Here is a 25,590-nt window from a genome sequence, read left to right as displayed (position 1 = left end):
ATGAAAGTTTTTTTAGGACTCGAGGAGATTTGTTGATCGTTGTGTCGTACGATATGAATATATCATGTCTTATGAGATCTCGGGCGGGCAAAAGATGCGGATAGCGATCACGTGTGGTGTTTATTTAGTTTGGAACGAAGTTGACAAGGAACCCTAAAATTGCAAGAACTCCGATCTTATTGTAGCATTGCATTCCAGACCCCTAGAAGAGGAAGGTCAAGAGGATATGTTGCACATAGTTTCATTGTTGGCAAATATTTTGATTTAAGATTACTATTATTGAAGTAAGTTGGGACTTCTGCCCCTTTTTATCTTTTGTTCATGATATTTCTCATTGTTCATCATAATGTTACGTCGGGCAAACTACTCCTGCCCAACGAGTCCTTCTCTATAGCTACATCCATCATCCGATTCCCATTTATGATCGAGGTTGTGCATATAATGATTTGCTTCCGTGCTGTATGTCTCTTAGTAAATGATGTTGAAGTGTTTAGAGAATGATAACGGAATGCATACCTTCTTCTTGCTTCGCGATAAATCTCAAAGCTGCAATCTCTGTAAATGTTATTCCCCCTAGGAAAACAACAAAAACAGTCTTTTTCTCACCACTGCCCGTGAGAAGGGCTCTCGCTTTGACAGCTTTATCTTCCCCTTTTTGTACTTCGTCGAAGGTCTGGCCTCGCACATGCTTCAATGGTTCATCAAATCCTCGCCAGCCTTGAGAAGAGCCGCCAGTAGCCACACTCGCAGTATTATTCGCATTTCCTCCTCTGGTCATCGAAGTGATATATTGTTTTTGTAATATGCATTGAACAAGGCGTATCGAAAGTGGCGCGTAACCACTGTAGACATAAGCGATGTCATTTGGATCGTGCTCGTTAACTTCATCAACAATTAGGCGAAGTTGTTTTCGCAGATAAGTATAATTGGTATTGGCACCAGCTTGAACTCCAGCTCCGGTCAAAGGGATCATTGATGCCATTGGAGATGTCCTTGAGAGTAGTAATTGCAATTTCTCCAGAGCATCCAAGGTGAGCATGTGCTGGTACCCATACGCTTGTAGGATCATTTTCTTGAACATATCCAATTCGCGAGGTTTGATACCGCCAGAGATGCATGATTCCAGGCACAAGAGTCTTAAGACTTCAGGGAGGGGGGCATCTCGAGAAATGAGCTCTTCGATGGCGTCGTGCTGCGAAGAAGGATCGGCACCGGCGACCAGATTTTGTTGAACTTCTAGCAATTTGCTGAATTGTTCTGTACGAGTGTGTTTCATTATCTCTTCTGCTAAACCAGTATGTATTTTCAAGCTTTGCTGCTCGGCTTGATAACCTGGAAGCTTGTTCACAAAGTCCCTCAATTCTGCAGTACTCTTTGTTCCATGTCTACTTTCATAATCATCTTTCAGGCGTCGTGCGACCTTGTTAAGGAGCGGTCCAACAATAGCAAAATTGGTATCTCTCAGTTGAGAGTAAAGTTTATCGGACGAGTCCAGTATTATTTTCCGCTTTTTGGCTTGTACAGGTGCTGCTCCGACTGTTTTCGAGGACCCTTGAGGGGCTTGAGGAGCGGACCCCACAATAGATGAATCCACATCGGCTTGATTGTGTTGAATACCTACCGCTTCGTCAATCAACCCCTCGTATGTCAATTGCGTCAGTAAAGGGGTCGCGTAATCAATTTCGCGATCGATAATAATGAGGCTTTCGACCGTGTTACTTGGGGAGAGTCCAAGTTTATTGCTTTCATTGGAATCTTCGCCGGCGATCAATTCTTGTCGCATTCGTAAAAGGAGATCGGCAAGTCTTTTCGCATTATCACCCTGCCCAGTCATTCTAGGGAATAGGCCATGTTTTTGTTGTATGAGCATCAAAGCACGTGCGAGGAGAAATGTCGGCGTTGGGTCTTTTCGTAGATATAAATCTTCGAATGATTCGTCCAATTCCAAAGACAAGAGGTCCTTTTCCAGCGGAAGAAAATAGAGAGGAAATTCGGCAATACTGGTATCACCCAGTACGCCAGCTTCTTCAAGAATCTTTTCTGATACTAATGTTCTTCGTGGGACCCAAAATATGGAAAATTCATGTCCTGTCTGGCTCTCTCGCTGCATGCGCTTGATATGATCTGAGACTGTCAGCACGTTCTGATAGCATTAAACACAAATTGAAATCGGAGATATGCTTATGATCGTGTTGTTCAAATATATGAGAATTATTCATGTAGGGATCAAGACTGACCGAATAGAGTTGGAGAAATACAGCTATAAGGTCTACTTTTGAGATCCCATCAAAGGTACAAGAAAAGAAGAAGCATGAAGAGTGACAGGAAAGACCAAGTACTTACCAGCTATTGATTGAGCATGTTTCGCACTCTCTCCCCTAGCAATGAACACGACATTCTGCTGGCTAACATCTGCATTGCCATTCTCTAAGAAGAAGACCTTATCGACACCGTAATCTTGAAGAGTCGAGAACTTGACAATTACGCCAAGTGGACCAGCCAAACTCTGTTCAAGTACGAGATTCTTCTTTCCGCGAACCTGCGAGGGTTAATATGTCAGCTGCAACCTCGAGCAGCATGGGAGACGGTGAGGCCTTACTTACACCCTCTAATAAGTATAATAAATCCTTCCTCGCTTTATCTTTAATCTGATCTGTATCAAACCCAGCATGAGGAGCCATGATTAGCTCTACATGCGGGCTGAATGATCACGTATATGATGCAAATGACGAGGAAAGGAAAGTGCAGGATAAGCAAGCTGTAGCTGTATCGGTTTCCCAAGGTTCCCGTACGTACAGACCGTACTTGAAAGCTTCCAAGGTTCCATCATTTATTAGCTCCAAGCTTCATCGGAGCTTTTTGCCAGATTTCACCGATCGAATGAGGCAACGCAACTCCCCGCACCAGCAAACTGCAAGCGAATTCTATGCCACTACAGTTACCGTACTCAGCCTCGCCATGGTGCATAAAACAAAAAATTCGAGGCACCCCAGATGACTCAGAATCAAAGAAATTGACCCTCTCAACCTTATCAAAACTCCATATAGATATGAGAAAGTGAATGAAGGTCTTTCAAACTCAATTACTTAGATCTGCGAGATCGTCACGACTTTCACGACTTCCACAACTTCCTCAACTTTTAAGAATTCCCAATTCGCGTTCGGCTTGGGCCCCAGCAACCCCCGCTCTCTCAAAAGCAGAAAGAAAACAATACTACGAAGAATTAAACATGGCGAAAGGACCAAAGTTTGAGTTAAAGACTCCCAAGGGGACGAAGGATTGTAGGTAACCCCATATATCTCCGTCACATTGCTATACACAATTGCGTCCCTATCTCTAATCATCACCGACATGTGACATGATACTTATTTCAATAGGGCAAGGGAAGGATATGGTCATTAGGGACAAAATCTTTTCGACCATCACAGAAGCCTTCAAGCGCCATGGAGCGGTCACCATCGATACCCCGGTTTTCGAGTTAAAGGATATTCTCGCAGGAAAATATGGCGAAGACAGCAAACTCATCTACGACTTGGCTGACCAAGGTGGTGAGATCTGCTCACTCAGATATGATCTGACAGTACCATTCGCAAGATGGTTGGCCATGAATGGAAGCGTTCAAAGTATCAAGAGATATCACATTGCAAAAGTCTACAGACGAGATCAGCCAGCAATGACTAAAGGCCGTATGAGAGAATTCTACCAATGCGATTTTGATATCGCTGGTGTCTATGATCCTATGTTGCCTGATGCTGAGATCATCAGGGTTGCAACTGAAGTATTTGAGGGTCTTGGCTGGAAGGGACGATATACCATCAAACTCAACCACAGAAAAATATTAGACGGAATTTTCGAAGTTTGTGGAGTTCCAGAGGACAAGATTCGCACAATCTCCTCAGCAGTTGATAAGCTCGATAAACTACCTTGGGAAGATGTGCGCAAGGAGATGACAGAAGAAAAGGGTTTGGCAGAAGATGTTGCAGACAGAATTGGAGAGTATGTCGTACAGAAAGGCCAGAAAGACCTCCTCAGCAAATTACAAGCTGATGAGAAGTTGATGGCCAATGCTTCTATGAAGGCTGGCTTGGAAGATATGGATCTCCTGTTCGGTTATCTCGAGGCATTCAAATGTTTAGAGAATGTTTCATTTGATTTGAGTTTAGCAAGAGGACTTGATTATTACACAGGAATCATTTATGAGGTTGTTACAGAAGGGTCTGCTCCTCTTGTGAGCACGTCTGCTGCCACTGCTGCCCCGGCAAAATCTTCCAAGAAACCTAAGAAAGTGGCCGATGCTGATGAGGATCGCTCATCAGATCCTAGCGTCGGTGTTGGAAGTGTCGCAGCTGGTGGACGTTACGACAACCTTGTTGGTATGTTTGCTGGAAAAGGAAAGCAGATTCCTTGCGTCGGTATTTCGTTCGGTGTAGATAGAATTTTCTCTATAACTAAAGCTAGAATGGAGGAAGAGAAAACAGCAGAGCAAGTGCGTAACAACGACGTAGACTGCTTTGTCATGGCATTTGGAGGAAAGGGTTTCACAGGGCTACTGAAAGAACGAATGTCAATTTGCTCCACTCTTTGGGAGGCTGGTATCAAGGTAAGTCAAAACTTCTTTTAAGTTCCTGAGGAGCCTTGTGTGTACTAACAAGTTCCCTAGGCGGAGTTCTTATACAAAGTCAAACCAAAGTTGCCAAATCAGTTTAAGGCTGCCGAAGTTAATGGTGTACCTTTCAGCGTCATCCTCGGCGAGGATGAAATTGCTCAAGGCAAAGTTAAGATTAAGGAGAACGGTCTCAGGGATGGCCATCCAGAGAAGGACGGTGTTATGGTCAATCTTGATGCACTAGTTTCCGAAGTCAAGCAACGATTGAAGAGAAAGGCTGACATCGATAACATGACACGAAAAGCTGATGGTCTGAGGGTTGTTGGAGGCATTAAAGATGATAAAGCTAAGATTGAGGCAATCCCTGCAGAAGCGTCTACCTCTGAGGCATCGGCAAAGAATCCTACAGAGCCTGCACCATCAGCAGAGAGTGTCGAGCCTGCCTCAGAGACTGAGAAGCCTGCAGAAGAAAGTCCGTTATCTCAAGAAGCTATAAGTGCTGTTCCTGCTTCTTAAAGAAAAAAATCAAAATTCCTTGAAACAATTTACATGTACATATTTGCAGCGCAAAAGCATAGGGTGTGTGAGACACAATGCACTAATGACTTATTCATGAGATCATGATTTCATCTAATATATCCATTCTTTAATATCCACTGGGATGATTCAAGCATCGATGACCATGATCTCTCAAGATCCGTAGGATTCAACGGCAGTTTTCTAGTGACATGAGATATTAGATGGTTGTTCGGATATTTTGCGAAACGACGTCGGTGTTTGAAATTCCAGGAGCGGAGGGTCTAGAGGTGAATAGAATGGCTAGTAGATTGAGATCGGGCTAGAACAAAAAGTATTAGATGAAAGTATATCAGATCGCACCTTTCTATGATTTACGACCAGCCTTGTAATCAAAAGTAAAGGAAAATGGCGCAGCCTAGTCTGATGACTTTTCGTAAGTAGAGTCTGTGCTATTCAGGGGTGAAGCACAAGGGCCACAACATCTTGTAAATATATCAGTGCGTTTGGTTTCGAAACGAATTTTTGACCACACCTCACTCACTCACAGACGTCCAATGTGGTGGATCACTCCTAAAATATTTTTGGACGAACCTATCATTCCTCTAAATCATCTTATCACGCGTGGGGACAGCCTCTCAGATCTACACTAGAGTATGATGATACTTGATGGTCGAACAAGTGAAGGCTGTGAGTAGTGATGGTGATAGTGAGTAGTGAGTAGTGAGTACTGGTGTACTTAGTAGTAAGTAGTCGGTAGTGAGGTGAAGAAATAGTTACCCGCAAGGTCTTGGGTACAAAGGTTACTTACTTCTATCCTCTAATGTCATATTAATAAGACTAGAGACTACCTAGGTATCTAAAGTTCTATTTCATTCTTTGCTTCCTTCGCATCTCATTTGTCCTATGATACCATTTTGTTCTGTGTTGTGTTGATGTCTCGCGTCTAATGTATTAATTTTCATCCAATATTTCTGATATAAACAAACCACGCCGAATACCTGGGTGTCAATAAATTACCCAGGATAGAAACCACATCAATTTAGAATCTTCTAAATACTCTGTCTGCTCATATCATTGCCCACCCAAATATCTGGGTTGATACTGAGCGTACCGATCTGCAATATCCCAGTGACTACCGACGTTCTGGGTTATGATACGGGAGCTTGCATGACGGGTACCAAGTGTTTACCGTCCGAAATCAATATCGTCTCTGCAAACGGAGGCAAGACATTGGAAAGATATATTGTTGTAGTAACAACTACGGCATAGGCATCTCCACTCAAGTATTTCTGAAAAGCATGGGAGAGATGATCCATCTCAAATTACAGCCAGTGGAAGGGAATTCCACAACCTCAACTCGTTCCATAACATCAACATCTTCATCAATAAAATCTACAACCAAGAAGCAAAGGCCGAAATCGATAAGATCAATTTGGAGCAGACTGGTGTTCCCTTATACCTTGGATGATTGGAAGGTCATTATGGATGAAGTCAAGAAGCTATACTTGACAAGACAATACGAACAGTGTGCTGCGCAATGTACAAAGGTTCTCAATAGCATCACAGACCCAGTATGTCAAGCCATTAATGCGCCATGTAATCGTGATGCTAACATAGATTCACAGTATCGTGTTCATCCTCTTCATTCACTCTTCTTATCCTTTTATTGTGCCACCTGTTTGGAAATAACAGCATCAGAGCTTACCAACAACTCTCCCGAAAAGCTTCTACTTCTCCGAGATTCTTTGTCGTACTTCCAGAAAGCAGAAGAATACATCACATACGCAGATATTCCTATCCAAAACAATGACTTGTCGCCAAGCAATCGGTCATCTTCGACATCATCCACATCCAGTGCTCGTTCTTCTGTGGACTCCGTATTTTCTTCAACATCATTCCCTTCTACCATAGACAGACTCTCACCTGCTTTCTCGTCTTACTCTTTTGAGAGTTGTGACGATGACAAGACTCCCAGACACAGCCGTACATTTTCCGAATCATCGATGGCATCGACACAATCTACGCAATCAACAGACACTACTACTACTCCAAATAGGCCCGCACCACTTCGCATAAAAAAGAAAGTTTCTTTCTCTCCAGCATTGCCCACACTTATATCTGACCAAAGCCTTGACAACGACTCAAGCACTTTCGAAACTATCCCCCGTCCCATTCCATCTCCAATCACTCCCTCTCGACCTATAATCTCCTCCAAATACCAATCGCCATCCCCGGACTACCCCTCTCACAACACACATCTCACAAGCTATAATCTCAACCTCTCATCAATAACGACACAACTTACCTATCACATAACACACATCAGCAATCTCATCGATAATATACAAAACATACGCAAATCTCGACGCAGTAATCAACCCTCATTTGCCCCTTCATTATTCAATTCTCCAGATGGTCTTAGTAATGAGGATAGAGCGGAAATGGAACGACAAGACATCCGAGCAAGAATCGAGAAAATGAGGAGTGGAGGTTGGGAAAAAAAGAGGTGGGATGGAAGTAGATATGCGGCTTTGAGGCAGGAAGTCGATAATGAATTGAATGGTTGGATATGATATTATGTTTTTATTCTTTGGCTTGGTTTGGCTTCTCTATAATGTGTTATTTGACTTGATGATGTGAGTGGTATTTAAAATGATATGGCTGGTGCTATATTGTTACACTATACCATACCCTCTGTATGTGATGATTTTGGGATCTTTTGGGGCCTTTTTGCTTGAGAAGGCCGGGATATTGGTGATGGGTTATGTATGTATTTATAGTAAATGTTAATACCCAATGAAACTTTTATCTTCTAGCCAGTATGATTTCATCGTTCAAATCAAATCTGCTATGCATCATGGATGGTTCCTTCACCTAATGGCTTCTAGTGATGTGGAGGCTGGGGGCTTCAAGTCTGCAGAACGATATGTTTGGTGTGCCAATGAATCATCAAGTCATTGACTACCTAGGTATGTTTTGGAATCCACGTTGCAACGGCATATGATTTATATCATTGCTATTAGTGAATTATTAGATAGGAGTTCTCTGTGTAGGTACTTAGAGGTTTGAACTCATTCGCCGAAGCATCTGGTTGTGGTCTAGGATCGGATCATGCACTGGAAGATTAATGGACGGCAGTATGTATCAATGCGAATAATATATGCACCCCTTAACCTGCCTTCTTTCCTTTTGATTGTAGATCTCTTCATTCCCGGCTCGCTCACTGCTCATCGCGTTACTGTGAAGATGCTGCTCTCTTTCCCTCTTTTTAGACAATTGTCTAGCATATGGCAAAATGTACTAGGTCATCACCCCCTCGGTTGGCTCAAGTGATCCGCAGAGTTGGGGAAGCATCTCATATGATCAATACACAGTCTGCAGCCCTTGGTAGACATTCAATTCTTCTGTGCAAGGTATTATATCCTGATGTGCCCGAGAAATAGACGTTTTTCTATTCTCCTCCCAGGAACAGGATTTCTTAGCCTGATTTCCCCACAGCTGTGAATGATGATACGCAATTAGTAGTTATAATAACTCCGTATCTGCATATTCTCTGGCTGAAACTCTCCTTAGAATCCCGTTTCACGAGAAATTTGGTATATACAACTCCTCCTGAAAGAGTCTGTAACCTCCTGAGCTCGCGCCAACAGGAGTTAGAGTATTATCTTCCAGGCAGCGTTGAGCTTCTACTCACCCTCCAAGACGATATTCCATCTAGTCACACATTTATACTCCGTTCTCATAGAAGTGTTCCTTATTCCTGCAGGCCAATTCTAGTTTTGAAGAGTCCAGTAAACCTTACCATATCCCACATGCTTTCATTATCCTTTCACCTCCTGCTTCGTCATTGCCAACCAACTCCTAGTCAAATAACACACATGTCTCGCCGCCAGTGCCCTAGCATCATCATTACTTCAGAAAATCGTAACTCTGAAGCCTTCATGATGCAATACTCAAAGTCTTGTACGAGTGATAGGGATTCTGCATAGGATTCAGACTATAAAAAGCCATCTCAAATAATCACCCTAATGTTTTGGAAATGATCGACGTTTGTCATGGAATCTCTATACGCGACCTACTTTCTTCCGGAGCCCGATGTAGAGGGGCAAGGTCAATTCGGCAATCTGATGATACTTCACACCTCATCGCGCGCGCGGTGCGACGACTCTCCCTATTGGTGATAGCAGGAATATAGTGGATAGCATCATGTCGAATTGTAGAGTGGCGTAACCTCATTGGAGAATTGTTGTTACGATTCACAGACAGAGCCTCGAGAGCTTGGAGTTGGGGTCTCTTCTGGACCTGCCCATTTAGCCACCATGTGGTGACGATCAATTGCAGACAACAAATCCTTCGATGCATGCAGTAGTCCTCACAACATAAGCTTACTTCATCACAGCCTTACCATTCTGACAAATCTAGTGGGTCATGTTTTTGAAATCTGAGTGCGGCGCGGCAAGTCTAAAATCTTACATAAACAACACAGGACAGGCCAATTGATCGCGGTGTGGTAGCGATGGAGTTGTGATAGAAGCTTTGGCCAGGCCGTTCATATCAAGCAAAATCCAACGACGATTCAACGGTACTGTTGGCCAAAGGGCTTGGCGACAATGAGAATCACCGCCACTTTCATTCGCTGCACCTGTATCTGTGCACGTTTCATGACCCAAGAAGGACGTAGATTGTTGACTCTCACAATAAGAATCTTATCAAGCCGAGCAAGCCTAGTCGAGGACCCGGAAGTCCCCCACAGCTTATGCATGTGAGTTACTAGCCATGATGGTTGTTGTTGAGAATGAATACATTCAATAATCTGACCGTTGGGATAAGCGGCTCTTGCATGAGGCGCCATGGATTGGAACCTGCAATCTGCATGATATAACGTCAATCACACGGTGATGTTGAGCAACGTGCATTCGTTGTCATACGAGCTTGTTGTAAACCAAGACCGAGCCGCTCCTATATAGCTCGGAAGGTCCTCAGTGGGAATCGTACTATTGCCAGTCACACCTTTGTTCACTTTCTCTTTTTTTGCTTTTACACGACGTCAACGTACTGAAAATACCGTTTCTCAATCTACATTTCCTCTTCTCCTAAATATGGCTGAAACAATCAAGCCACTCTTGCTGGTATGCAGCAATCCCGTGTCTGGACATTTCGCACCATGCAAGATCATAGCCAAAGTTCTCATAGACAGAGGTTACGAAGTAACCATTCTAACCGGTTCAAAATTCGGTCCAGGGATTGAAGCAATCGGCGCCACATTTGTTCCTCTTGAAGGCTATTCAAATTTCGACGATTCTCCCAGCGGGATAGCGGAGAAATGGCCGATTCGAGAAACACTTCAGGGACCAGCACAAATGCTTTTCGATATGGAACATTTTTTTCTTAATGCCATGCCCTCACAATTCCAATCCGTCCAAAAAGCTCTGAAGCTCATGACGGATAAAGATCCAGGAAGACCAATTTTTATCATCCAGGACATTATCTTCACCGGTGTCTTCCCACTATTAATGGGAGCCCCAGGTATTAAGCCCACAGCAGTCATCTCCTTGGGAATCGCACCCATAGTACTATCAAGTCCAGATGTACCACCCATAGGATCGGGGCTTTCCCAAGATAGTTCGCCCGAAGGACGCGAGCGTAATCAAGCCATGCATGAGCATATGCAAAACGGACCATTCCTCCACATCACCCAGCTTTTCCACCACCAGTTCGAGGTTTGCGGCGCCAAAAATCCAGGTTTATTTTTCCTGGATGCGCCATATCTTCTTCCTGATAGAGTCATTCAACTCTGTACGCGTAGTGTAGAATACCCTCGGACTGATCTGCCCAAGACGTTGGTTTTCTCTGGTGGTTTACCAAAAGGCCATAGAGATGTGGTTAATACCACGCATACTAGCTGGTGGGATGAAGTCACTACGAATGCATCTAAAAAACGAATTGTGTTCGTTAGTCAAGGAACCGTGGCACTCAATTACGGAGATCTGGTTATACCCACCATCAAAGCATTTGCAGATCACGACAACACTATCGTTATTGCCGCACTAGGTGTCAAAGGAGCTTCATTACCAGACTCGGTAACAATACCCAAAAATGCTTATATAGAGGATTTCATTCCCTTCGATGATATTCTTCCCTACTGTGATGTATTTATTACGAATGGAGGATATGGAGGGTTCCAACATGGTTTGAGTAATGGAGTTCCGATGGTGATGGGTGGTGATACGGAGGATAAACCGGAAAATTGCGCGAGATGTGAATGGATTGGTGTTGGTGTGAATTTGAAGACTGCGAGACCCGATGCAGATTTTTTGAGAGGGGAGGTGGAGAAAGTGCTTGCGGATGAAAATTACAAGAAGAAAGTTGAAGAAATTAAGAAGGAGATGGAGAGTATGGATCCAATTGGCATCATTGAGACGCAAATTAAGGAATTGGTTAAAGAGAAGAGTGCGTAGATAATTTGAATTAATGGGGTATTTTTATGGGATAGAATGGATAGATACGCCGTTGCCCAACTCTCGATAGATAGCCAGGTATCAATATAAAGCACGAAGAAGAAATAATACATTACCCAATTAATCATAATAACTCCTTTCATCTGTGATCCTTACTCTCTCTTTCAAATCATCTCATCTCACCACCTTCACTTCATATCATCCTCTCCATATTCACTCTTCCAGACTACATCTTCCCCATGAATCTACCAACCGAAGTAGCAGTAGCGAATGCCCCACACCTCAACCATTTTGTTGCACATCTGTATAAGTATACATGCACCATTTATCTACACCATGTAAAAATTTTTACATGGTGTATACACGGCCTTTACACCATGTAAATTTTTTACATGGTGTAAATACGTTTACATGGTGTATACATTATTTACACATCATATATCGGTTACGCATATCACCACTAAGGCATCTGAAAAATACATAGCTACCACTATATCACTAGCAGCTTACTAGCGCCAAGTCATATCAAACACCACTAGGACTTCCTAAATAATCACTAGCAGACATTCCCACACTATCAACAACTGACTCGCATCAGATAGGTATGCAACAAAATTTTCCAAAACCTCGAGCGAATCACTACTCCGTGCTACACTATCTACCGAGAAACTTTTATTGGACGAGGAAGTGAATATCCGACATCTTGATCTTTTTGTTGCATATCTGAAGAAAAAATAGACGGCGGTATGTTGCTAGCTCATTGCTAGCTCACTGTCAGTTTGCACATGATTGCTAGCTCGGATCTCGAACAAAGCATAACATTATATCTACATCTACACCAAACCTTTTGAAAATCCGAGTGAATCCTTATTTACCTGATAATCAAAAGTACCGATAAAACATCATCAGACCAAAGCGGTGAATAATCAATCCCCAATACTTTTGTTGCACATCTGAAGAAAAAATAGACGGTGGTATGTTGCTAGCTCATTGCTAGCTGGCTATCAATATATGTTATGATTTACAAGCTTGAATTCCTAGCAAGAGCAAGAAAGCAGAATATCAGATATGCAATAATTCCCTCTCTCGAGAATCCGAGTGAATTGCTATTCAGCTAGTGATCCAAAGTATTGACAGAACATCTATTGGACGAAGGAGTGAATATCCAGCCCCAAATACTTTTGTTGCATATCTGTAGAATATATAGATACTAATTTATTGCTAGCTTTCTGCTAGCTTCCTACTAGCTTCCACACAACACACCTATCAACCACCCATCTTGCTAGCCTCAACCCTCTAGCGAAAGCAATACGCGTCAGACATGCAACAGAACTGTGTATACACTGATACGATAAATACGCGTGATATGATGCACAGTGAGATATCATCTGAACCTCTTAAGATAGGATGGAATGTATCATATTGGATCGATAGATCCCTGGGTAGTATACTTTTAGACTTCTAGACTGCTGGATAGAAATTCATACATATCGCAGCGCAGCGAACCGCATAGGATAAAATAGAATATGCAATCGAATCGACGGGATCTAGAGAAACCACAAGTGAAGTAATTTCTAATGCGAAGAAAGATAGGTAGGTATCTCACAAGTAAGTAATCACGCATATGTAGATTCTATGAGGTTGTAAGATTGAAGGCATAGAATAACAGAAAGCACACAACACACAGAAAACGACATGTTCACGAGGCGAACAGAAAGACAGATAGTAACGAATTGTGAAAGTGGATATCTAGATAGTTTCCCCAAGTTATGCTCCCAAATCCCTACACCATCCTATAAGAATTCTTTTACTCCTCCCTCTTCTCCCAATAGAAATCAAAATCAAATATCAACAATGAAAATACCCCCTACCCCCCAAACCCAAGCCCAAGCAGAAGTAGAAGCAGTAGAAGTAGCATCAAGCTCTGTCCATCTTCTCCACGCCCTAAAACTCCATCCTCATAATCCCCATTCCAAAACTCCATTCCTATTCCCACCTCTAAAAAAAAGACCCATCAAACCCCGTTCCCCTTTCCATCTCCCCACCCCTCCCTACCCATCCCTCCCCCACACCCCTAAAAACAACAACAACAACAATTCAAACACTCATAAACACACAACCCCGCACAAATCCCCACACACAAATCACAAATCGTCCCTCCGCCTCTCATACGCAGATTTTTATTCCCCTCGTTCTCCTCCTCCTCCTCCCCATCCTCCTCCTCTTCCATCGGACCATTCAAGAACCCTTTCTCTCCCCCCTTCCTATCCTCTCTCTTCCCACTCATAATAAGATCCACACGCGATTGCAACGACAACTGCGTGATTGGAGGCGATGCCGGTGCAGGATATTGCATAGCCATACCCGAAGAGAGTGGACGCTGTATATCTTATTAGTTCTTCCTTCCCTCTCAAAGCTACACGAAGATAAAATATAAAATAAAACTAACAGGTTGTTCCCACACGCTCTCCTCAAATCTCGGAGTCGCTTTAATGACCCTCCCAGGTGTGTAACACTGCCCTGGTAACTGAGGAAAGAGATTCGAATCCATATCTGCCTCTTTATATCTCTCACTTAAATCTTAATGCTTAAAGATATCCTCGTAGAACAAATCTCCCAAAAATTCTTCCCTCTGTTTTCCCGTTCCACAAAACAACAATAAAGTAGCCAAAAGCGAATGAGCACAAACAAAAAACCTAACTTCCTCCAAAAAAGTTCCAAACCCCTCCTTCATATATAGATTTATACACCACACACCCCCATATAAATATAGATATAAATCCAGGCCCTCCACATTAACGCCAGGAAGTCGACCCTGGCCCCTAACCGCCCGACCAACTTCTCAGCCACTCCCGCAAAGTTGGGGTAAGTGCTGTCTACCTACCTGAAGATGTCAAAACTTGCAGAATCCAGAATTATCTCTCCACGATGAATATTAATAGTATCAAACTTGCAATGAAGAGCGTTTGTAGATCCTGTCGAAAAAAGTGGTCGTGTATTAGTAACCACCCAAATGTTAGGGAGGCCTCGTTTAATTTTTGATTTCCCTCGACTTAATTAATGGTAAGATCTTATACCGATTTTTTTTTCTCGAGTGTATTGAAACATGATATCTCAATCTTTATATAAATTTCCCATCAAATGTAAAGTCGTTCATTTCTTTATTCAAAGTCAAAATTTCGAGAAGTGGCGGGTATCCAACCTGCTGTTTGCAGATCCAAAATGTTTGCGTACATACCAACTCTGGAACGCCTTCATGTACTCGTAGAAATGACAATTGCCAGCAAAGTAAATTTCTCAATGCGTATCACCAGCACTTGCTAGAACATATATACATCACATCACATCAAAAGTAATCAGATTCATAGCCATTTTATACAAAAGGAAGATATTGCAATTACAAATATTGAAACCCTTTAAATAGTGGAAAAATTGTTTTTATTCACAGCCCTATGCTGGACTAAACCTAGCCAAATTCACAAATCGATTGTATGTCATGCCGTGAAGACGCCAATTCATCCATACCAAAAACCTTCCGACCAATATGATGTGTGTCTATGTGTGACCGACGACAGAAATCCCATGTGCTAAACTCCACAAACACCTTGCATAATGTACTCTGCTCAAGTATGTACTCAAAAGTCATATACCAATCCCTCGTATGAACAGTTGCATCCATTTCCTCAACCCAAAATGGCGGGGTAACTTATTTCTTCGTAGTGCTATCACTATCATCCCCTGGTCTCGAACTTGTGCTTCCTACTACCGTTGGACTACTCTCGCCATCGTATAGAGGATCATAGTCTTTGTTTCCCGACCGCAAACCTGCACGTTTATTTCTTGGTGTTTCTGGTCTAGTGTTTTTATGAGCTTTTGCCAAAACCTCATCATCTTCCTCCCCTTCAGACTGAATTCCATCACTGCTTCCGCTCGGATCAGCATAACGACCGTCTCTTCCCTCAAGATCACTATCGTTGTCCTCATCTGGTATAAGCTCATGATCAGGCTTTTGATTCTTGATAAATGAGTCGATGATGTAATACTGAGTTGCATTCATGATGACTGGGAAGATCAACATGACGAATATCACTTGTAATGCTTCATCACCCTCTGTCCATCTCAGTGCCCAGTCTCCAATTCGTGAAATCCAAGGAAGGACAAGGAAGATGATGAGCACGCATATTTTCATACCCATCAAACCGATGAAATAGATTATAGATTGTTTGAACCACCAGAATGCTTTTGGTGGGTGGCCATAATTGCCTGATTCGATCGACTCGGGAGGATTACCAAATGGTGTCATAACAAAAAGCGAGGTAAGTATTCGAAGGAGAAATATGAGGATCGGAATGCCGATGGTTGTCTATAGTCAAATATTAGCATATATTGACGTATCGTATCATAGACGAATATACTTACATCAATAGCCAAGTTCAGTAAATAGAAGCTGCAAGGATTTGGCTTATACTGCCCCGAATCATCCACCATTCTTTTCGCGACATTGCTGGCATCCAATTTGATACTGAATTGTCCACTCGATAACATGCTCATCAACAAATTTGCGATATGAACCAACACACTCCCAACCACTTGTTTCGAAACATCAAAGAACCAAATTTTCATAGGTCTTTGGGGTCTCTCTCTCCATCTTTTGTATACTAATGCCATCACAGCCAATAGACCTAGCGAACCCTGAACCAATATGGCAAAATTCCCAAGAAGTTGGCATTCTCCATTGTCTGAATCTGGGGAATCTTCATCTTTTGCGGTGGCGAGCATTGTCGCTGTTGTAGATGTGGGATTTACGAGATCGAGTAACAACGCCGAAGAAGTTGCTATCGCAGAGGAAATAATGGAAGTGGGAGAGACATCGTTGAGGAGAGTTGAAGTTGATGTGGGCTCCAAGCCCGGTGGCGGTAGCATTAGCTGTCTTGTACGACGACAGTCGATATTCTTGAACGAGGATGGGATATGAACGGTTTGCGGTGATATGTAAAATTAACAAGTGATCGTCTGCGGAACCCTGGTCGTATTCTCGAATTGAAAATGGAATCAATATCGACAGTTGAATGTCGTGATGTTTGTAATGCCCGCAAACAGGGACTCTCTTAAGGTTATCTTTAGAGATGTTAATAAGTGCGCAATGACCTCACTAGGCGAAGTGGATTATATGGGAATGGCAATTTATTATTGATTGATGAATAATAGAAACAATCAACAATAACATACAACAAAGACTGATGCGATATATGTGAAAAGTATAAGACAATATGAAAGCCAAAATGTATGCAACAACACAAGACAAGACCACACAACTCGACACAACACAACACAATAATAAAGATCTGAAATCAAGGTTCTTCTTTTCCAGCTGATGATCAAGTGGCGGCTATGTTGAAGAGGATGTGAGGCGATGTGAGGCTTGGATATTCTAGGCTAGTACGAGTAGAGCATTCCAGATTTTCATCCTGTGACTCTGACTCTGAGCACAATTTATTCTGCTTATCCCGGTTGGATATCAAATCAAGCCTTTTGCTACGCTCGTAACCATAAAATTAGAGTTTCATATGTCTCAAATATAGTATTTCTTCTCCACACGAATGGCTAAACTTTGCACTTTATTCAATACTTTATTATCGCTTGTTGTAACTTGTCTGTGGTCTATGTCTATGAGATGAGATGATGAGAGGGGAAATGGCATTGGATTTCCAAATTTCAAAATACCCCTTTTACCTCGATGTTCCTACATTGGATCCAACCATGGAGTACAATGGATGAGGAGCCGGCTTATATTGAAATGATGTGAAACATAAGATGCATGGTTCCTTGTCTCAAATACCAGGAGGTTCTTCTCAGCAAGGAGTCAAACGGTCGAATAGCCGCATTGGTGAAACTGTTTGATCCGATTTTGAAAGGTTGTCGGTTAAACGGAAACAAAACTTGTGACTTGGGAGATGTCAGATTGGAGATGGGGTTCTCATATCACCAACGAATGAATAGAGTTACGAGAATGGATTTGGCATTTGAAGATGGGATTGCCATATCAGCAATGAATGAATGAATGGAAAGCGAGATATCCAATCTGCACAACATCTACTACATACCGTATACAGAACACAACAAAATCTCAATAGTATTGAACTTCACACATCACAGAGCACAAGGAGCTGTCACTCACAACACACAAGTTCCCATTTCAATAAAGTACGAACCTCTCATAACCCATCCCTCACCCATCAAATCATCAAAGCATCATCAAATCTCCATTCTAGACCGACCATCCATTGGTCCCTCCCTCCGTACACCTCCATACACCATACAACCATGACGAGCAGGTCTCCCATTGCCCATCGCGAAAACCCATTGCATGCATATCCAAACGCTCAAACAACCCATCCCATCACCGTCCTAAAGAGACCCATCCCGCGAACTCATCATCCACATCGCGATATACCGAACCCTCCTATCGCTCCTCCCCATATACAAATCGATTTACTTAGCACTTGGGCATTTCTGAGATACAAAGATTGATTAGCCTTCTATTCACATTCATCCATCCATCCATCTCCTCTCCCCTCCCCCTCCCCCTCCTCAATTCCTTACCTTTCCACAGCTGCAAACATAAGTATCCTTATCCGCGCCCTCTGGATACGCAACACCGCAGCTACACGCCAAACCGCCCTGGTTAACGAAGATTTGAAGACCTTGCATATTGTTCTTGACTTTCGACTTTGTGTGTGTGTGTGTGTGTGTGTGTGTTTCTTAAAAGGCAGGCAGGTAGATATTCGTAGAGTACAAAAGTTTTCGATATCAAGACCAGATGTGCAGCGCAGAAGAAAGACAGATAGATAGATATATAGATTTCTTCACAACAGAAGGATATGGTACGTAATACACAAATAAACACACTTCTCCGCGAAGAAGAAAACGCAACCACCAATAGCAACAAGAACAAGAAAGAGGGGCAAGCAATCATGCATCCAACCCTCCCTCCCCCTCCTAAACACATTCACCGAATCTCTCTCATCCAATCTCACCCCCCTCCCTCCCTCGAGCATCCCCACGTAACATAAACATAAATAACACATCCCTTTCTCCCCCATCTATACCCTATCTATCTACCCAGCAGACATCCCTCAGCCAATCACCACACCCCTCTTACCAAACCTCAGATTCTCAACTATGCCCCGCAAACCAACGGCAAGGAAGTCACCGTCTCCGTCGGGAGGCATATCATAATCTTGTGATAAGAATCTCAGATACGCACTACGAGGCCAACCAATCCCAACATCACACATTTTCCCTCATTTCATCCATCCACGCAATTTATGCTTATTCGTGCCTCGTGACCAAAGTTTTTAATGAATGCTCTTTATGCAAGTCAATCACTCATCCGACCGCCCGATATCCGATAGAAGCACGCACGAGCCGTTTAGCATTTGGTCTAGGCGGAATTTATTGCAACACAAAGCAATGTTGCATGAAAATGAGATTTCCACAGAGGAGTCTACGGAGCTCAGAGAGAGCCTTACTAGGCATTATTTCCCACATCTGTGTTGTAATCGAACTGAATGTTGTACAAACAAGGTAGAAGGACTAGGCAGACACCGTTGCAAGGCTATATGGAATGATTTTGAGGCAGTGAGTGTGTAAAATACGAATCAATAAGGCCCTAATGTAGCAATTTGGTATTCGAAGCAGATGGTAACATGTGCAACAATCATCCAAGAAAAAGGAGAATCAGCCTCGCGAGTTAAATGCCGCCCTGAATAGAAGAAAATTCACAATCTCAGCAGCAGAAGCTCTCCCGTCCTCATTGCATATCGAAATAGTTGCTCTCTTTCCACAGAAGTGTAGGAGAGGAGAATAGTAAGTTAAGCTGTAAAGGGAAAAAATCCATGTAAAAAGCGAGGGTTTTCCTGTCCCTTCAATAAATCAACAACACCCTCTAACGCCTGAAAACCAATCCCCGCACAAGAGCGAGGAAAGAGGTATTACGCCTTCCACCTGCCATCGCTGCACCCTTGATTCCACGATGATGTTCCAAATGTTCATAATTTCCCCCCTTTCCATGCATAGCAGTTGTAGTAGGAGATTTCTTCGTTGTAATTGGTGCAGATTGTGTTCGTCGTGTTTTCTTATTCCTAACATCCTTCGATGGCGAAACATTTCCAACCCTGGATGACGGGCCCATATACGCTGTAGACTCCATATTAGATACAGTGTTTGGGCGAGTTAGGGGCCCGTCAGATTGTTATTCGATGTTGTTCGCGGTTTTGAGCTGTTCTAAACTCGCTTTGCGAGCAGCGTATGAATCCGATTGATTTGAGTTGGCACGCATCTTTTCCATTTTCTCGGGTTGATGGTATAGAACTGTTTACCCAAGTGTTAGTACAGGAAGATTCGATTGGAATAGAGACGCGGAGGGCAGACGTACCGACTAGGTATCGATTTTGGAAATTGAACCCATTCAATTTATCGCAAGCAGTCTTGGAATCCGTTACGTCTTCGTAGACAACAAATGCCGTACCTTTCGTGTTGGTAGCAATGCCTTGACGAATTTGTCTGGCGCATTGTCAGTAAGTTCTCAATGATCGGGCAGGTTCATCTCAATAGAGATTCTTGATGTGAGTCTCGCCTGAGATTGCTGCCTCTCTTCCAATATACATACCGGATCGCACCGAATTTGCCAAACAGATCAAAAAGTTCTTCTGGCGTTACGTTGTAGCTATCATTCCAAATATCATCAGCCCTATGCACCTCAATCTGATTTCCATGTACACCAAATCCACAACCCCATCTCCAAGTCTCCACATCTGCTCTTTCTTGCATCAATCCACATACCTTAGATTCTTGACGAACAAAGCTCTACAATCAGCACATATGTTAGCTATGGATTCTCGATTCTAGCATTGAAGAGCCGGCTCACGCGACCAAATACAGGTACAATGAACAATAATCCTAGAGAGACATACCGATTAACTTCAGGAGCAAGTTTACCACCTCGATTCATAGCTTGGCTACAAATTCTCTTCTCTCAAACGTTACTTCCGCTTGTCAATATCTAGTATTATCTTGATTATTGGAGTTAGGTTGATGCGAAAAAAAAGGTCGTAGTATGGTGTATGTAACCGGAGGGGCGCACAGGTGGAAGCAAGCCTTCTTTTGTTCGTTGAAGGCTCAGGATTCGCGCTAGATTATATCGAGACTAGCGGCACTACTGCCTTAGAAATTTTTGGAGTCGGTGAGATCTTGATAAGATTAGATCTTGTTAATACCTGCTCGGTAGGTTGGTAGGTACGATTTAGAAATTGATAAGGATTAAAAGCTTTGAACTTCACAAAGCTGGAATTGTTCTACGTATTTATTGAAGAAATGAAAGAGAAGGATCAGATCAGTTCCTCTTTTCGTTGGCTATCTCTATGGCCTTCGAATAACCTTTCGTATAGCTATTGGTTAGGCCATCCGCCACATTGCTTGACTTGCTCTGAAAGGGTATTGACTTTGCACCGACATCATTCACATTCACAGCCTTGAAGTTAGGTAGTAACAATTTATTTGTTTGCATCTACTTAGGTAGTACTGACGATCCTCATGTTCTATGTGTTACACCTGCAACACATATCTTCATCTCTGCGTGTATGTTGCCGATAGACTTCGAATATACAGTGAAGTGTTATCAATGTCGCCTCTCTCGACAATCGAGTATAAGTTTGCCCCTTAAGTTGTCGCCCCTTACCAAGGATAGCCCTTTTATTCACATGGTCTGTGACGGCATCAATTGCCTTCAGATGTGGAGATTTCACTCAGCCTGAGCTTTATACTCAAATTCTCATATCGTGAATACAAGGAACGTAGCACCGCATGTACCCACGCAAAGAACCTGCCCGGTGTGCCATGGGCCATTTCAAGCCAATATTTGATGTCACAAAACACGTTATGGTATGATCTAGAAGAAGATCAATTTTGGTACTACCTATGTATGCATTTACCATGTTATATATATTTCCTTGAAATCACCCTTCCCTTCTAAAGATCCATTCTTTTGATATCCACTTATGTGCAGTGATTTACCTTTATCAACTGTAACTTTAGTTCCCGTGATAGTGAATCGTCTCTCTCCAGGAACCCATCCATTCTCATCAGCCCATTCTTCTTCTACATCTCTCGTAAACGCAGTTACTCGTGAACAGGCATCTGAATCCCAAATGCCTTCTCGGTAACCCTTAGCTTCCCTGAGAGTATCAATCGCTTGACCTCTTAACTCTCTATTTCGGCAATGTGTTCCAACCATAAACATTGGAAGTATAACGCCAAAGTCAAAGTGATACTTCCCTCCTTGAATGATACGCGGCCGAAGTTTGGCTACATATTCCATTATTATACCAAACTCTTGAAAATATGCGTCCCATTCAATTGCGTTGACAATGAACACACTTGCTACTTGTATCATCATCATAGCCGCCTGTATTTTAGCAAGGCATGCAGCTAGAAATTCTCGAGAATCTTCGCTAGCACAAAGTCCTTTGTTTACTAATGGTGCTGCGATACTTTCCCATCGCAGAATTTCATCAAGATAGGTGGTACAATCCCGTCTAAGAGTCGGGTTAGTACTAGGTATGACCGCAACAGAGGTCCATGAACAGTTCTCATCTTTGAGATCTAGCCCTTCATCGTCGGCTGCATACACGATGGGTTCTTCGTCATTCTTCGGTCGTTCTTCGAGGATAGTTTTTCTCGCTGTCGCTATCCAATGAAAGTTTCTCCGCATTATAATCTGCCACCAGTCATGGCATTCTTTGATACTTGAGAATGAAGAAGGCATTGATAGCAACAAATGATTCAAATAACGAGTTCGTCGCTCGTGAAGCTTTGAAGATCGACGATCAATTACGCATAGTGCTTGAAGATCAAGATCTGAGAAGGCTCTGCATAGATCATCGTCAATTGTAGAATCTTGCTGACAGCTGAAGGGCGGTAGGCTTTTGGATTTCTTGTCGAGCATAATCTCATGGAGAAGATTTTCTCCACTGGCAGCATGAGAAGCCGCTGTTGCAAGATGTCCCTGTATACTTTCGATTGAATACACGAGTAGGCAAGCAATGAGTGCTTTGCGGGCATTGTAAGAGCCTGGGTTCAGAGCTTGTCTCATTCCGACGAGAGCTTTACCATACTGGTCGAGGCCATATTGACGGTGTAGAAATGCCTCTATACCACTCGCCGTGCGACCTTTACTTAACGCCCCGAGGGCAACCAGGGCTTGGCTAACGAAAGGTTCCGATTCGCTTGCCTGGGGAATCAGCCGCTCCCAGACTGATCGATTAAACAATCGCGCGATATCACCAGCCGATGTTTCACGGAAATATTGAAAATATTGAGAATCTTGTTCGTTTTCTAGGATAGGACCGATGTGTATATTGACAATGGGTGATCGTAATCGTGGGGGAGAGTCTACCATGAACATTCGATTCGTATGCTCCCGCGATGATCGTTTGACAGCATGTGATGGATACCCCTCGCATTGAATTCCAGTCTTCTTACATCTTTTGCAAGAAGGTTTCGTTTCCTGTTATTCGTTAACACGTATCTTGTGATAGAGTTGTGGAATTGCCCCTATACTTCCTGGGCAATCAATCGACAAAGTATTACATACATCGCATTTGACTCGGCGCACTCTAGAAATTGGGTATCAGCTCATGCTAGTATGGCATATAATTGTTTAATCTTGTAACATTGAGATAAGACTTGCATACTTGCATGTATAGCATCCCGTCTTGACCTTTTGGTGCTTCACCCGGGACCTCCTCGAAGCCTCACTTTCATAAGGAGCATTGTCTGCCTCCACGGTCGTAAGAAGTTTTGTATCATCCAATGGTGGAATTGTCATAAACTTTGAAAGTCGAAAAGGTTTCATGATTGCTGTTCTTGCATTGCAACATCATCATCATCATCATGGGCAACATATATCATTGTGTCCAGTGTAAGATCTCATACGAAGTATTTTAAGTGGTGTGCTTGTCGTTAAACAGCCTGAAATTCCTGGTGGGTCTTTTCTCAAATGGTGCTACTCGAACGGGCAGGTCAACAGGGTGGTAAGGACGAGTACGGGATCAATCGTTGTTTGTATCAATTGATGTATAAACAAGCAAGTCAATAAATCAATACAATGTGTTGAACTTGACTCGATTCATGGGATTCATGGAGAGTACTGGTACAATGCCGGAGAATGGAAGTGGAATGTGTCGTCTCTTGCCAAGGCCATTAAAATGCCTTGGTGTTTTCTAACGAACGCCGCCAAGATTTAGTAACTAGTACATACCAGGAGGTGCTCTTCATTCTATCATACTACAACATCAAACTCGTTGGCTAATTATAAGGATTTCCTCTCGCCATAGGATCAGCATCACATACAGTCTTGAGAACATGGTCCTCAGGTTCAAACTCTCTAGTTGTCTTCTCTTCATCAGTACCAATTCAGCGTTCTGATGATTTTCAGTCACAAAAACACCCTCAATTCGAGACTGTATGCTTCGCCAATAACATCTATCACTGCTGTTATGAGTGAGGTACAGAGTACAACCACAAGTCAGTGGAGTAATGTGCTTACAATCTCCTCATGTACCTAGTAAAGTAAGCAAAATCTGCTTCTTTTCTGTGATTAGTCACGAAACAAGATAGCACATTCCACAAATCTTGCTACTCAAATCACAACGGCTATCTGTGTCGAGGAAGAGATGGCCATATACAATTACACTTGTGACGTTGTATCTCTCACTCTTTTTGCATCTCTTTGGTTTCTTGAGAATCCAAAAAGACAAGAAACATGTGAAAGGGAGGCATACCGAGAGATCAATCTCCGAATTGCTTGCAGGAAGTTCCTTTGGCCCCTTTTCCCCAACATCACCCCTTTGGACAGATGGATAGACCTACTCTGTCTATATCACGACTACACCTGGAATATGAACCATGGTGTCTTTTTTAGCTACCGATTGCTTCACTTGAAAAATGAGATTCCTTGTGTGTTCGCTTTTGAGGTAGGTACAGAATTCATTTTTATATACCAACGAGTTACCTATAGTAAGTAGATAACAATGAATTGGATCTTTCAATAACTTGATGCCTACCATTACCATCAAGCTACTCCTCAAATTACATCTCATTGAAAATGGAGTTCCTCTCAGAGGGTGGCAATCCATTTCTTTCCTTGACCTCTCGTTATTGTTTTTGGACGGTTCCTTCTTATCAACCATTTGCCAATAAGATAACTATCGAATCAACCACCGAAGAAAAACTTGTTTATCGCGGAATGGAAAATACCGGCTGTCGCACTCACAACAATCTGGACAACAACAACACGATATCAAGGGTATTACGGACAATCAAACGTTGGATTTTTTCTAGAGAGAATATTGTACCTGCTCATGTGCGCAGATTGAAAGGTGTGCAAGAAGCCTGGCTCGAAACCACCGAAGTTTCTTTCGCACGATTTTCAGACATACCACCTGAGTTGCGGATTCTTGTATGGACGCTCTGCTGTTACATGCATGGACGAATTATCTTTTGTGAGAGGGGAATTAGTATTCGTAGTGTTTTATCTCAAAAATGCTCGCCCGAATCCTGGTATCATTACTGCTTGTGTGAAGTCAAGAGCCGCTATCTTGGAGTGCTACTACGCTTGGAAGCGGAACAAACCACCGTATATTTCAATCCAAGAGGCAATGACATTATGTACGAGCAAGTGAGATTTTGTCAGACCTCTATTGACACGTCTAGCGATAAACTGTCACAGTATTCCCATTTACAAAGGTTCCCGGAACAGTATAACTCGGGTCAGTAAGGAAAGTTATCGAAAGCTTTTCCAATCCCGTGGTGCCACATATCCGAGAGAAATACTCGTAGTCATTGAGCCGTCTCCTTGGAAGTCGCTAAATTTGGTAGGATTTAAAGGCACAAAAGATTCATACTTGGAAGGGTCATGTGGCCATGGCATTATAGATTATTGCAAGT

General features: G+C 42.7%; 9 protein-coding genes across 9 annotated transcripts; 4 read left to right on the top strand and 5 right to left on the bottom strand.

Moving 5' to 3' along the window:
- Window positions 1-341: 341 nt before the first annotated feature.
- EAE98_004611 (uncharacterized protein) lies at window positions 342-2,681 on the bottom strand (the record flags this gene model as incomplete). The annotated part of the gene is made up of 4 exons (XM_038952231.1): window positions 342-457; window positions 517-2,124; window positions 2,344-2,539; window positions 2,604-2,681. The coding sequence occupies 4 exons, from the start codon at window positions 2,679-2,681 to the stop codon at window positions 342-344; spliced, it is 1,998 nt and encodes a 665-aa protein (XP_038811767.1).
- Window positions 2,682-2,956: 275 nt separating this feature from the next.
- Window positions 2,957-5,497, top strand: EAE98_004610 (uncharacterized protein). Its single transcript, XM_038952230.1, has 3 exons — window positions 2,957-3,281; window positions 3,378-4,600; window positions 4,661-5,497. Exons 1-3 carry the CDS (start codon window positions 3,062-3,064, stop codon window positions 5,120-5,122), a joined length of 1,905 nt encoding a protein of 634 aa, XP_038811766.1. The 5' UTR covers window positions 2,957-3,061; the 3' UTR covers window positions 5,123-5,497.
- A 926-nt stretch (window positions 5,498-6,423) lies between these two features.
- On the top strand, window positions 6,424-7,698 carry EAE98_004609 (uncharacterized protein; the record flags this gene model as incomplete). Its single annotated transcript, XM_038952229.1, has 2 exons — window positions 6,424-6,696; window positions 6,751-7,698. 2 exons carry the CDS (start codon window positions 6,424-6,426, stop codon window positions 7,696-7,698), a joined length of 1,221 nt encoding a protein of 406 aa, XP_038811765.1.
- A 2,526-nt stretch (window positions 7,699-10,224) lies between these two features.
- Window positions 10,225-11,583, top strand: EAE98_004608 (uncharacterized protein; the record flags this gene model as incomplete). The annotated part of the gene is made up of 1 exon (XM_038952228.1): window positions 10,225-11,583. The coding sequence occupies one exon, from the start codon at window positions 10,225-10,227 to the stop codon at window positions 11,581-11,583; it is 1,359 nt and encodes a 452-aa protein (XP_038811764.1).
- Window positions 11,584-15,289: 3,706 nt separating this feature from the next.
- Window positions 15,290-16,506, bottom strand: EAE98_004607 (uncharacterized protein; the record flags this gene model as incomplete). Its single annotated transcript, XM_038952227.1, has 2 exons — window positions 15,290-15,946; window positions 16,003-16,506. 2 exons carry the CDS (start codon window positions 16,504-16,506, stop codon window positions 15,290-15,292), a joined length of 1,161 nt encoding a protein of 386 aa, XP_038811763.1.
- A 1,401-nt stretch (window positions 16,507-17,907) lies between these two features.
- EAE98_004606 (uncharacterized protein) lies at window positions 17,908-18,114 on the top strand (the record flags this gene model as incomplete). Its single annotated transcript, XM_038952226.1, has 1 exon — window positions 17,908-18,114. The coding sequence occupies one exon, from the start codon at window positions 17,908-17,910 to the stop codon at window positions 18,112-18,114; it is 207 nt and encodes a 68-aa protein (XP_038811762.1).
- Window positions 18,115-19,531: 1,417 nt separating this feature from the next.
- Window positions 19,532-19,795, bottom strand: EAE98_004605 (uncharacterized protein; the record flags this gene model as incomplete). Its single annotated transcript, XM_038952225.1, has 1 exon — window positions 19,532-19,795. One exon carries the CDS (start codon window positions 19,793-19,795, stop codon window positions 19,532-19,534), a length of 264 nt encoding a protein of 87 aa, XP_038811761.1.
- A 42-nt stretch (window positions 19,796-19,837) lies between these two features.
- On the bottom strand, window positions 19,838-20,596 carry EAE98_004604 (uncharacterized protein; the record flags this gene model as incomplete). Its single annotated transcript, XM_038952224.1, has 4 exons — window positions 19,838-19,956; window positions 20,021-20,148; window positions 20,255-20,451; window positions 20,513-20,596. 4 exons carry the CDS (start codon window positions 20,594-20,596, stop codon window positions 19,838-19,840), a joined length of 528 nt encoding a protein of 175 aa, XP_038811760.1.
- Window positions 20,597-21,571: 975 nt separating this feature from the next.
- Window positions 21,572-23,497, bottom strand: EAE98_004603 (uncharacterized protein; the record flags this gene model as incomplete). Its single annotated transcript, XM_038952223.1, has 3 exons — window positions 21,572-23,149; window positions 23,237-23,258; window positions 23,337-23,497. The coding sequence occupies 3 exons, from the start codon at window positions 23,495-23,497 to the stop codon at window positions 21,572-21,574; spliced, it is 1,761 nt and encodes a 586-aa protein (XP_038811759.1).
- Window positions 23,498-25,590: the final 2,093 nt, after the last annotated feature.

Source organism: Botrytis deweyae, assembly GCF_014898535.1.
Source record: "Botrytis deweyae strain B1 chromosome Unknown BDEW_008, whole genome shotgun sequence".
NCBI classification, from domain to species: Eukaryota; Fungi; Ascomycota; class Leotiomycetes; order Helotiales; family Sclerotiniaceae; genus Botrytis; species Botrytis deweyae.
The sequence above is the reverse complement of the archived record's forward strand: the minus strand, read 5'-3'. Positions and strand labels throughout refer to the sequence as shown.